Source organism: Pavona decussata, unplaced genomic scaffold, assembly GCF_977016875.1.
Source record: "Pavona decussata unplaced genomic scaffold, jaPavDecu1.1 SCAFFOLD_185, whole genome shotgun sequence".
NCBI classification, from domain to species: domain Eukaryota; kingdom Metazoa; phylum Cnidaria; class Anthozoa; order Scleractinia; family Agariciidae; genus Pavona; species Pavona decussata.
In genome coordinates, this window is record NW_028145594.1 from 487,815 (window position 1) to 501,555 (window position 13,741).

General features: G+C 37.1%; 1 protein-coding gene across 4 annotated transcripts in view; it reads right to left on the minus strand.

The window, feature by feature from the left end:
- LOC146462760 (uncharacterized) overlaps positions 1-13,741 on the minus strand; it is a 121,632-nt gene that overhangs the window by 81,776 nt on the left and 26,115 nt on the right. For all 4 annotated transcript variants that reach the window (XM_085085230.1, XM_085085233.1, XM_085085229.1 and 1 more), the window contains exons 5-10: positions 12,946-13,505; positions 10,653-10,695; positions 10,128-10,348; positions 7,985-8,084; positions 3,535-3,599; positions 1,018-1,156 (exon numbers count right to left, since the gene is read on the minus strand). In XM_085085230.1, the coding sequence (XP_084941356.1) occupies positions 1,018-1,156; positions 3,535-3,599; positions 7,985-8,084; positions 10,128-10,348; positions 10,653-10,695; positions 12,946-13,505 (1,128 nt within the window). The remainder of the gene's footprint in view (positions 1-1,017; positions 1,157-3,534; positions 3,600-7,984; positions 8,085-10,127; positions 10,349-10,652; positions 10,696-12,945; positions 13,506-13,741) is intronic.

Here is a 13,741-nt window from a genome sequence, read left to right on the forward strand (position 1 = left end):
GCACGACTGCACAGTAGGTCCATTGATAAAAACACGCCATGAATGGCTCACTGAGAACGAGTAGCTCATGAGAGTCACGTCCCATAAACAATATTTTACTGATCTGTTGATAAAATCTAATTTAAACAATGGAAATCAAGACTTCAAAGAGAAGAAATCATGCTTCGAGGATACATTGTAGTTTTCTCAAAACAAAGAGGAACCGGCCATCACAAATCACAAATCATCACTTGAAGCTGTGGAATTTCTCACAAATGTTTGAGCCCTTCTAGGAATCCACAAAAAATTACAGGTTTGATTGTGAATTGTATTGAAAAACTATTCTAACCATCTGATTCCTTACATTCCAAACAGTTTTCACGGAACTTTTATAAAACGTGCTCTGCACAGGTCAACAAAATTTGCTTTAAAATTGACTCGCAATTTGTACACATTCGTTTTTCAGCCGTAAACAAAGGCTTATCTGAATAATTTTTTACTTATAAAAGGCTTTACAAAAACTTTACAAAAACGTTTTTTCGTCAATCTCTTCCTTACTTGTGAGGTTGGTTGTCCACTATTAGGTGTCCACTATTAGTAGAGGGGACTTCTCCCCTCAGCTACATTCCTTTTGTGACACAATAATAAAGTTATTATTATTATTATTATTATTATTATTATTATTTTGTTTTGAACAGAATAGATTTACTCCTGGGTGGCGCTATTAAAACTGCACAATAACTGCCAAAATTGGTTGGCTATTCAAAATAAATTAATTTCTATGCCATCTGATACTTTTGTCCAGTCTAGCATGGGTTGTATACCCCTCAGGTATTAGTGTTGGAGAGTAAAGTAAGGTTGTTTCAGGACAAATCAGCTGCAAGACAAAGTTTTGAGTCACTAGTTTGTTTTGCTTCATGGCATTTTTTTTAAATTTAGATGCATTAAACTGCAGTTAGGATGCATTTTTGAGGAACAGTGACATAAATTTAGTGTGTCTGTGTTTATAAGTGGTAGCATAACCATACATATACATACCTGGAATCTTCTCTCCCATCATGAACTTTTCCTTATGCCGATCCACCGCAACAGTCTCTAAATCTTTAAATTCAGCTGACCCTGATTCAATTCCTCTGGGGAGATTTGGAGTAAATGTGAACTTACACAATGTGTGACCCTGACAAAAACAAACATTTTTTTAAGGATGAGTATCGATCTTTAAAAGGAAGGGATTGCAAAGAATATTTCACATTTAAAAGGTTGCACCCAACCTGTTTTTTTTTTAGTTATACTTCAGAGTTCTAATTAGTTCACCACTGCTTGTGCTTCTAATTACAAAATGTCAAAAATTCCTGCCATTGGTTTTGAATTGATGACAGGTATGATCAGGGCAATCCCTGTCACTGTCTATAGTGGAATGTCAACTGTACAACTATTACCTGTCCTACTCCTTGTTACTTTCCTGGAGCTGACTAAAACTACACTGAAGACAGTCACCACATATTATAAAGAAGCAAGCGATTCTTTTGCACATAGTTACCAACATTAGCATGGGGGCCTTCACAACCAATTGGGGGAGAGGGGAGCTCTATATTTGCCAGGTGCATTGAACTTGTACAAAAATTTCTGCAATCTGATATCTTCCTTAGAGTGCAAATTTTCCTGATACAAACAAGCTCTTTATTTGTACCCATTAGAGATTTTAATACAGACTTGAACTTAAAAGTTGTTTCTTCACCTATTGCTGTGGGTGATTTTCTAATAATAGAGATATTTGTAAATACTAGTCTCTTTTGTGTGCATAATGTATTTCTCCAACATTTTGCTGTATTTTTGTGTTCTCGAAGATATAAGCTTCTGCAAGGTACTCTGAAATTCCAGTAAATAAGTGTATGTATGTACGTACGTACATGTATGTGTGTATGTATGTACTTCTATTATTGGCTCCATTATCCACCCGAGAAATTAGAGCAAGTGGTGCAAGGCTCTTCTGATTTTCTCACAGTCTTCTTTGGAGAATTCTAAGTAGAGCTCCCCCAAGAGCTGCCCAGAGGGGGGGGGGGGGGGGGGAGGCACCCCCATATAAAAGTGACAGGGGTGATTGTCGTACCTTTTGGGAGTTAAAATTCCTGCTTTGGTACCCCTTAGGGTACTAACATCTAAAATGACTTTTGTCAGAGGTATGGTGGTACCTTTCAGGGTATTGAGCCAAAGAAGCAAATGTCAGTGAACTGATTTGGTACCTCTTAAGCGGCCTTTACACGGCAAACTAAAGTTGGCAAACTTGTGTTGGCAAACTCAAGTTGGTGTGTGTGGACGGCACAAAAACAGTCGGCAAACACGTTGGCAAACTGTTGGCGACAAATAGAACTTTCCTCTATTCTTGCCAACTTTTTCACCAACTTTTTCGTGTTGGTAAACTTGTATTTGACGTGTGAACGGTTGGTAAACATGTGTTGGTGACTGTCAACCAATCAAAACACGCACTCTATTCCCGTGATTTGAGTGGCACTTCACAAAATGGTGGACGGACGTGTAGACGAACATGCAACTTTTCAATTCATCGAGGAAGTTCAAAACTGTCCAGATCTGTGGGTCGTTTCGTCTGCAGCGTATAAAGACACAAAAAACAAGCAGAAGAAAATGGAGGAACTAGCGGAGAAACCAGGGTTAAAAGGCGGTAAGTAAAGGGTGGGATTTCTACTGGTGTAAGGTTTTGTCCAAACCTTTCTATTCTTCCAGTGCTTTCTGTTTCTTCTTCGGCGAATAACATACAATAGGACCAAGACACAAGCGGCAACTCTTCGTGAGTGCCACTGCACTGCGACGGGTATGTTGCAAATTTAGCGTGTTGTGATTTGATGCGAGTTTGACGTGTGAAGGCACGAGTTTGCCAACTTTTTGAAGTTCGCCAACACGAGTTTGCCAACTTTAGTTTGCCATGTGAAGGCCGCTTTAGGGGTAAAAAATTGTTTGCACCAAAACCAACCAAACAGAATTCTGGTACCTTTTAGGAGTTCTCTCCAAAATTTCCAACAAGCACCCCCTTCACTTTTACAAGGGTATCTCTCCCCCCCTTCCCCCAGGAGCTTCCCTGCCTGGTAGTTTTGGCCCCTTGTTGTCTTGCCAGACAGTCATGGCACTTTGCTAGACCAAGATAGCAGTAGGAAGACTATTAAGAATATTCTGACCATCTATAATAATTATTCTTCTGGGGGCAAGTTTGTCATGGGCAATCACGTGACCAGCCACAACCTGAGGGTCCTTTCTTGTGGGTGGAAGAGAGAGAACCCTGAGAATGAGGTTGTTCAAGTCAATCCCAGAGTCCTAAGTTACGTCACATAAATATACGTTAGGCTGCAGGGATTGAATCTTCAAATCATTTGCATTGAATTTACGACTTTACTATTTCTCCATTGATTCAAATATGACAAATGCAACATCAAAACTGTAATAAACTATACTCAATTAATTAACAAGACAATCCTGACTCACTACATACATTGACAAATCAAAGCAACATATTTACAATATGATTATCAATATTAAGATTACCTGCAGAGTAACCTCACTTGGAGTTATTTTCACATTAAACTTTATGCTGCTATGAATGAAGTCATCTTGATTATATTAGAAAAATACATGGTATCATGTTAGTGACAAGTAAAAATTCTTTTAATAATTAACAAATTAAACTTCAGCTAACTTCTATGATAATTTGTAAGAGCATTGAGACTGTGCACCAGTGCCCTTCTTAATTTGGCGGTTAGCTAGACCTTACTTAGTTTGCAGTCACAAACAACAAGGATAAATATTTAAATAAAGTTATATCAGTTAACACCATTTGAACAGTTTATCCATCTTTCTACAGCAGTTCTAGGTTTAGCCAATTTTAATTGTCTTTATTCCAGACATCAAGCTTTTGCTCCCCCACCTCAACACTAGCTACACAGCACTCACACCATGCATCTGGTATTCTCTCAACTGAATATACACAGTAATACTTATGTAACATAACATGAACAAAATAACGCTGCCACTTCTCTCTTCCATCTCTGTCACTGTATCTTGGGTGTCACATCAAAACACACTTGTTTCAGAAGAGTCATGGCTGCTGCTAGCTACCTTAACTTATGGTGGCAATTTTGTAGTGCAAAAATTGCTCTGCATTAAACACGTGTGATTATGAATGACTGCAGTATTCTGCATCAAGCAAATAAGAAAATTGATATATAGTCTTAGAGCATGGAACATGTTTGTCTTTGGACGCGAGGGTTTTACCCAGTAACGTGTGCAACCTACAGCATATAAGCTAAAAATATTGACACTTATATAAAGTTGTTGTTGTATTGTTAATGGGACTTCAAATCTTCAAAAGAAACACTTAATTTCAAATAATTTCACCATGCAGCTTGTCATTGCAAATTTACTGGTGATGGCTATATAATTATAGCTAGTGAGTCTTCAAGATCTTGTAAATTTTAGAAAAAATTTGCTCATCTTTAAGGAGATAGATTTTGTTTTCATTTCATTCAAAGGAGCATTTACATCACAGGAGCAAAACATAATATTCAAAAGTATTAGGAATAAGTTTAAAACATAGGAAACACATGACTGGTTATGGAAATGAATTTGTAGGTCTTATTTGGAAAATTAACATTGTTTCACAAAATGCATGGTTTTTTAAAATCCGTAAAAGATTCTGGTTAGGCATCTTGAGGATTCTAGTTCTGGTATCATGAAATTAACAATAATATTTCCCAGTAAGCAACTTAAAATATGGAAAAAGAAACAAGTGGATCCATTCGCATTTAGAGCAGAGTTTTCTAAGAAGTGCTAAACAAGGCATTGATGTTGTTTTCTGAGGGCAAAACTCGCTTTCCTGGCCTGTGCAGCAAGTGTTTATGTCAGTTGGGGTTTTGTACGTTTTTACTCTTTGACCACGCAGATATTGGGATGAGAGTGAATTAGAAACGGTCGCTCTCATCCCAATTTTCAAGTGTCCAAACAGCGAAAAATGCATAAAACGCCACGGAAATGCTTGCTAAATATGCTTACCCTTTCCTAGTCTGTGCATGTACTTTCAACCAAAAGGACACCATAATCTTTAAGCTTAATATAAATCAATGCACTCTTAATAATTATTGTCTTGTAACATTCAATGTATCCAAATTAATGCAATCACTTTCAAAAACTCATGAAACTTTGAAATGTAGCCAAACAGTTTTCAAATCAGCATGCAAGATCACAGATCTGTTTTATACGTGTACACACGTTTGGTTCGAATATTATTACCCAACTGCACTTGACATAGTCCCAACTGTGCAATTTTACAAGAATTGGAGGGTAACTCAACAGACAATATAAATAATTATAATTAATAAATAAGATCTTAAATTTTATACTTTCATTTACAGTGGAACCTCCATTAAAACAAACCTCTATATAACAAAGTCCTCAGTTTAACAAGCAATATTCTCCAAACGTATGAACAGAACCTCGATATAACAAGAGTGATAAAAATCTGCGAGTCAGCGAGCCATGCGAGCCAAGGTGTGAGCCATGCGAGCCATGCGAGCCGTGCGAGCCATGCGAGTCACGCGAGTCATGCGAGCCACAGTATAAAATTTAAGAATTTTTATTTGTTGTATTTTAACATTCACATAAGAACAAGAACAAGAGCATCGGAACAAGATGAATAACATCGCAATATTTAATTCTTACAGTGGGACAACGCAAACCATCATATTTCAGTTTTTTGTTACAGTCAACCCAGGTCACGCGTGAACGATATTTTTGAAATTTGAACGGAGTTTTGAAATTTACATGTCAGTTTTGAAAATTTCAGAGTTCCCGTATAAATTTTCCCAGCTTATTGACAGTGTAAAGCTATGAATTTTTCTTTACACTGCAAAATTGAATATTTCAAGAATAACAATTGTTTCCCAAGTATTTTGAATCTTTTTTTTTTTTTCAGTTAATGCGTCTTTTTCGGAACGATTTCCAGAGAAATGTCCAACATTCCATTCACACGTCGGACATTACAAAGAGAAATTCGAATGTTCATTTTATTCTTGGAAATACTGTTCACGCGCGACCTGGGTTGACTGTAATTGACACGTCAGGACTGATTGTCAGTGTCATTCCAATCTTGTAGGGTATGATAAATGAGTGCTCAAAGATGAGCGAAGTCAATATTGTCGCACTAAATTCAATTTGAAAAGAATCAGCGTAACAGAAGCATTTGCCGTCAGCTGGTGGGTCGAATGCTATCTCGAAACCAGCCTCTGCCACTCAAGTGGCGAGTTTTGAAGAAAGACTTGTCTAAGGGAAAGGACAACCACATGCAGCAGTCAGCCAACCGACAGAGTTCTGATAACTCTGATTCTCGACTAAAGACCAAACCTGTTAAAATGGCGCGATTTACTCTTGACGCCAACACACGGAGATCGAGGTGCTGTTCTTTTCTTTTCTTTTTTTTTTTTCTTGAATGAAGTTCCACGTGGATATCAATGAATGACATGTGTCAATAGATACCTATTCGAGTAGCGGTGCAGCTGTATGTTTTTCTCGGGTTTTTTTTTTCTGAAGTCTTGAACCTTAATAAATTTTTGCGTAATGTTTTTATTTTTTTGTGCATCTTGGGCGATTTTGAATGGGCAAAATTCTCTCCAAAATTATAACAAAAAACGAAAAAAAAAAAAACAAAGAAAAAAATTCGTCCAAAATTTTCTCACGCGAATGTAAATAAAACAAATAAAAATTCTTAACATTTGCACTGTGGCTCGCATGACTCGCGTGACTCGCATGACTCGCATGACTCCCATGGCTCGCACGGTGGCTCGCATGGCTCGCTGGCTCGCAGATTTCGCAGACCCATATAACAACCTCTTGATAATCATAATGAATCACTTTCCATAGTCCCATGGCACTTTGTTGAATCAATGTTCCACTGTACTCAAATCCAATTCAGATTAAATGGGGTCAAATTAACAATTTTCTGCAAATTGTGTAAATGCCATGATAAGAGTATTTGAAGAAACAAAACAGAAAGGAAACATAAAGAGCAGATTTGCAGAGGAAATATAAGTGCTTGTAGTTGTGATCAAGATCCATATTGAGCGCACCTTTTAATGTTTTCCGAGAGTTTTTACTCCCCCAAATCACGGGTGTATCGAAAACTCAGACCTCCAAAACTAAGACCTCAGACCCTAGAAAACTCAGACCCTCCAGGTGTCTCGAAAACTCAGACCCCCTGGATGTCTCGAAAACGCAGACCCAAAAATAGAACAAGTTTACACTGCGTGATGATGCAAGCCGACTTGTTTACTGTTCGTAAAATCTGCAGAGAAAAGAAATACAGCTCGCAGTGGTAGATATCTGTACTGATCAAGAAAATAATACGAAACATTGGCATCGATTCTTGGTTTCTTTATGAGTATAAGCCAAGTTTATCCAAAATGTGATTGTCTTCAATTGTTTAGCCGCATAAGGTCGAGGTGTGTTGCGTGATGGTTTTCTAGGGTCTGAGTTTTCGAGACATCCAGGGGGTCTGAGTTTTCTATGGTCTGAGTTTTCTAGGGTCTGAGGTCTTAGTTTTCGAGGTCTGAATTTTCGATACACCCCCCAAATCACACTAAACCAGCAGACTGTTAAAATGTTGCAAACAAATTTTTGGAACAGGGAAATACTACATTTGTGCAAAACTTGTTTTCGCAGGTGGACTTGTACAAGCAATAACCAAAGTTTGTAGAAAAATGTAAGTTAAATTATCAATGAAATCCCATTTCTATATATACCCCACATGCAAAGTCTTGAATCCAGCAACCTATTTCTTTCCACAAGTAAAATTTGTCACTTCAGTAATTTAGGCTCATGCAATTCTTACCCACTTTATGAACTAAGTTGTAAATTAATCCAGCTGCTCAGTGCTAAAGTCTCCACCTTACACTAACACCACTTTGCTTTATGAATTCCACTAGATACAGACTTGAAAATTTCTTACCTTCTAACTCTAAGCAATCATGATCACTTCCTGATATTCCACTTGTGGAAAAAAAATCAACAGTCGGAGAGAAACTGCCTTCTTGAGAACTGTCAGATGCCTATCAAATGAGAACAAAAGAAATTACTGCAAACAATAATGACACTGATATGGCATACCACAGTTATACCATCATTATCACTATTTCTTAAAACCACAGGAGATTGTCTATCCTTTCATATCCTTATGGTTGACATTGTTAGCCAAACAACATGGCAATTGTAATCTTCATTCCTTCAAACTCAATGCTGCATTTGCCACTATCATTTTGAGTATTAATGCAGACATCTGGTGAAATGTCACTATTTTGGGCATAATATTTCCATTTTCTCCCAAAGTAGGATTTCTTTCCCAAATGTACCACCCTATAAACACATATGTTGAGCAACTCTGACTGGATTTAGGTATGGCATTTTTATAATTTCTGGAGTTGGCTTGAGTGACTTCAATTCAGTACATTTTTAATCATATGTTTAAAAATGTGACCAAGCTAAAAACCACAAGGGGGCTGATAAAAACTGTCAACTGTCATTAACTTATGATCGAATGCCTAGTCCTACTGCAAAATAATGTACCACAAGATTTATAAACATTAATAAATAACCTTTGTTTTGACATAAAATTCATCATTAAGGTTTGAGTCAATTACAACATAGCAAGTTAATTGATTCTAAAGTTTCTAAAATAGTGGTGAAATATTAACCTAATAACTAGACAAGGATAATACAGTTGATTTTGAAAGTTATGAACTGTGAGGCCGCATAAAGATGAAAATATGCACAGGACTACAACTACAGGTTGTCACAGATTTAAAATCAGTTCATTAAGGAACTTCAATGATAATTCACTGTTATTTGACCAGGAATCAGCCTAAAAAAAGTAATTCTTCTGCTCATGGTGTTTAGGAAATATACTATTGGTTTGACCTTCTTTTGGCTTGTTTGGCAGAATCTAAGCAAACACCCTAATTAAAAAGGGAAATGAGTTTGATATGCCTCTGTTTAGGCACATCATAACACCTCCAAATATACAAGAATAATAGTGGGTAACAAATGTTGGACTATCCAACAAACTTTTGAAAACAACAGAAGTGAACATTACATCAAAATTAGAATGACATAGCGGGATTGTTGTACACTCAACAAAATCACATAATTTCTGTATTACAGAAAATGACCCCAATATAGTGTTTGTCCACAGTGAATCTTCCTTGCCAGAACATGGTCCTTTAATTTAAGATAAGCCATGCCTGAAAACAGACAGAGTCAACTCTGAAGGTTCTTCCTAAACATGTCACTTTTTTTTATTATAAAAAATGGATTTGAAATTACATGTAGGAAGCGATGATTGTCATTTTGCTTTAGATATACTGTGCACACCACTGGCTAATATAAACCTTTTTTCAAACCTTAAGTCAACAAAAAAATCAATTCTCTGAGGTGGAAATTTAATTATTAAAATTAGTAATATTAAATTATTATAATTTACAACTTCTGTGCCAGGCAACTTTATGTACCATAATTTGCATAATACAGATTATTATGCAAACAAAAAAGCACAGCAAGTTTTCAAGTTTTATTTATCCACAACAGAACCTGCCCACAAAAAGGCGTTTTTGATACAATAAAGTAGTGCACACATTTTTTCATTACCTTAAGGACGGTGCCTTCTGATATAGAAGTATTTTTGCACAGCTAATGGCACTGGGGAAAAAGGAGGTACTGGAATCCAGAAAGAAATTGCGGGTAGCAGGGCATTTATAAGAGATAATTAAGCCACAATTATTCTACAATACAAAGCAAATTTGATGTTTTTTTTTTTTCTAAATTGGTAACAATAATTATATTATCTCTGAAAAATGCTCGGTTACCACCAATTTCCTTTTTGGATACCAAGAGCACTTCCTAAGTTTTGTTCTCTCTGCATAGTTTTAAACCAGGCAAAAATATCCCTGTGTTCAGTAAGGCACCACCCATAGGACACCCGAGTATATGAATCTCAAGATGCGCAGAATGTATGCGCAGTAACAAAAGCAGCCATCTTCCTTAAAAATAATTATTCATCCAACAATTTCACTGGCCAATAAGAAAATTAAAGTACTTACCTCTCCCTGGCCTCCAGGAAATACAAAAGTGGTATCTGAACTGTCTGTCAAAGGAGCACGGCTTAAGTTTAAGTTGGATCCTAAAGGTTGATCTGACGTTGTATTCATCCATACATCATTGCCAATAATTAATTGTGCACCTTGCGAGTCTTTCACAGAAGATAGATGTGCAGTATTGGACAAGTTCTGTGATTCAGGCTCCTCATAGTCGGATAGGAAATCTTGGTTCCATCAAATTATAAAAAGGCATAAGCACATGTAAAAAAAAGTTAATTTAACAAATCAATTAAGACCAATAAATATTGTAAAAAGGCATGAGCAAATGTAAAAAAAGTTAATTTAACCAATCAATTAAGACCAATAAATATTGTAAAAAGGCATAAGCACATGCAGAAAAAAGTTAATTTAACCAATCAATTAAGACCAAATTATTGTAAAAAGGATAAGAACGTGTAAAAAAATAGTTAACCATACATGACATAAAAATTTTCGTTTTTAATTACTTTCAAAATAAAAAAATTTCACCTTGTTGGTTTTCACCAATTGCCATGGGAGCGCAACTTGACATCTGAAAAGTATCACAAACTTGTGTTATTCATGCACACAATGAACTTGCATACAGATTCTTGAAATCAATTCAAATTCTGCTCAGAAAATAACAATTGGATGGAGGGCTCCTTTGATACAATGTACTGGGGGGGGGGGGGGTGGGGGGGGAAGTGGCCTTTAAGGGTAGTTTGTTAGCACATGCGGAAAAAATTGGATAATATAATTATTGGAGATCTATTTAATGTTTACTAATGTCTGCAGATTTAATTTACTGTCTTAAGTTAATACTTGTATATGAGGGAACAAAGACAAGGATACTCCAATCCTACACAAAACTTCTGTAGACCACTCATCACTTAAGCACCTTTCACGAACACAATAAGTAAAAATCAGAAGGCTCCTGTGAGCCAACTTGTGAATGCGGAAGTGAATAGTGGTAACGGTAAACGGAGAGATTTTTGTCTCGTCATGGCCGGGATTTCTGAAAATGTCCGATCTACTTCCAGACATCTCCAACTATTTTCTGAAGACTTCCGAACATTGACGAAGATGTCCAAAGATATTCCGACAACCTTTGAACACTTACGATTCGAATGGACTGTAGACATTGGAAAGTTTTTGCGATTGTTATAAAGTGCAAAGAAATAATACATAACAAATCTGAAAGGAAATTGTCCTTGATGCTTGGAATCGATGTCTTTAGTCCGCAGGCATGAGACTCACGCATAATGGGTGAGAGTTGGCAGGTACATGTATTTACTCGCATCAAACTACGCTACAACTAAGGATTTGTGGACGCCATGCAGGAATGTGGTGTGACCTGAAGGACATAAACAGGTAATTGTTTGCATTGTGTTTGTTCATTGGCCCAGGACTCGAAATATAAATCGTATTTAACAAGAAAGCCATAAAGGCTTAATAATTGAGGCATCTTTAGTTATTTGTTCTGCATTCTATGCCACTTAAATAATTATTGTTAGCTGTTCCCTTCGGCGAGATTGAGCTCCTTTAAAAGTTTTGTATTTTTAAGAAAGTTTAAATTCTGAAAATTATTTAAAGCTTTTGGAGTGGTTGGCTTTTAAAGGTATAAAAGAAAAACAAAAAAGAGAAAAAAAAACCAACTTTTTTACCATGAGGTTTGAACCCAGGACCTTTCTGTTAAAGACCACCCACCCTGCCATTACACCATATGCGCACAACTATCTCAGAAGAGATTATTGTGTCATTGTATTAGTTGTTCAGGGTGTCTAGCTATCTGGCACCCATGATGCAACAATTTTAACAGTTAAATGACTTTGGACCACCAAAGAAGAATACACGAATGATCACGGAACTCCCTACGATGTCTCTCCTTCCAGTTTTCGGTAAATCCCTGTTGACTTGGACTGCAATGTTAATCTACCTGAGCAACTTTGAATACGGACAACACAGGGCTTTTCTAACCAAAATGAAAACGTACGAAGACTACAGTAGTTGATCGAGTGTTCTTTAGACTATTTCTTTTAATTTTGAACTCCAAAAAGGGTAGGAGAGAAACTTAAGCCAGCTGTGAGAGTATCCCGGGGGAGGGGGGGATACTTGGGTTCAGTTTTGCTGGGTATGTGCCGCTAGCCTCTCAGAGCCCCTGCCCCATTATAGTCTTTTTTTGTGGCCAGTTATAGACCCCATCTTAGTCACTTTTTGGGAAAATGTAATTTTTGGCGATCCCAACTAAGTCACTTTCTATTTATTTTTTTTTTCTCTTACCCCAAAAATCCAAAAATGTGTGACCCCATTCTAGTAACTCCACTGAAAATGCAACTCCATTCTGGTCCTTCCAGTCGTGAAAAAGCAACCCCATCCAGCAGCACATCCCCATTAGCTTCTTATAAGAGAGTACCCCCCCCCCCCCCCCCCGGGGAAAATATGCCACATTTGAAAGTTTACAGCCTATTGAGTGACCAATGGAATGAGCGAGTGAGATTTCCCCCACATTACGATAACTCATTCATTGCATATGTGCACGCATTTACGAGTTAAATAGGAGAGCGCTCACAGATTGGGGTGGCAAAAATGCATAACTGACCATTTTTTTGTGCTACAAGCAAATTCTGCATCTGTGAGAGCAGTACTAAAAAGGACTACATGTTGTTGACAGTGTATGGTTAACTGACAAATTAAAAACTGAAAACGCTTCTCTTCTTTGGAGTCAAGAAATCCATTAATCTAAGTCAAATTGGTAATCAAATAATTTATGATTGCCAAATTCATCAAAATAGTAATCACTTACTGTATATGTAGCCAGGATGTCCTCAACATCATCTGCAGATATCTCTGGCAGCTCATGATGTCTCTCAGTGACATTATTCATGTCTGCTTTTTTCTCCTGCACACCCTGTGATAAGCCTGAATAATTTTTCCTGGCAAAAGATTGTTTTGATTGATCAGTACTTGACCTTTCTTCCACACCATGCTGCAATGCCGTTGCTGCTTCAACTGGTAAACTAGATCCATCGCTTTGCGCTGCTGTCATTACTGGAGAAGCATGTTCAAACGAGTCTCTACTACCCTCTGCTGTCTGGGAACTTTGATCTCTTTTCCTAGTAGATTTCTCCACATCAACTGGTTTATTAGAAGGTGTATTAGAAATCGTCAAGTTAGTCATGTAGGGTGTTAGCATTGAAGGTACCATTGCTTGTGGAACTGTTGCTACTGGCAGTCCTGTTTGCCTTGAATCAGTGCTACCAACAGCAATATAAAGGACTGCCATGCCTGAACTTTGTTGATCGGATGCTGAGGAAAGTATGGTCCCTGGTATTGCCAAAGGACACACAGGAACCATTGATGGACCTAAAGGTAACAAAATAACTTATTAAATTGCTACAATCAAAATGAAACTCCAAAGCGTGACAACACTGACAACGCTTCATTCGCTATTTTCGATCAATTAGTTTGAAAAAAATTTTGAGTCCTGCACAGACACTTTGATGACAGATTTACTGAGCGATAAACAATAACCTCAATATATAAGTGGAAGTATAACTTCAAAGTCCTTCGTATTGAAATAATTATACTTTGATCAAAAG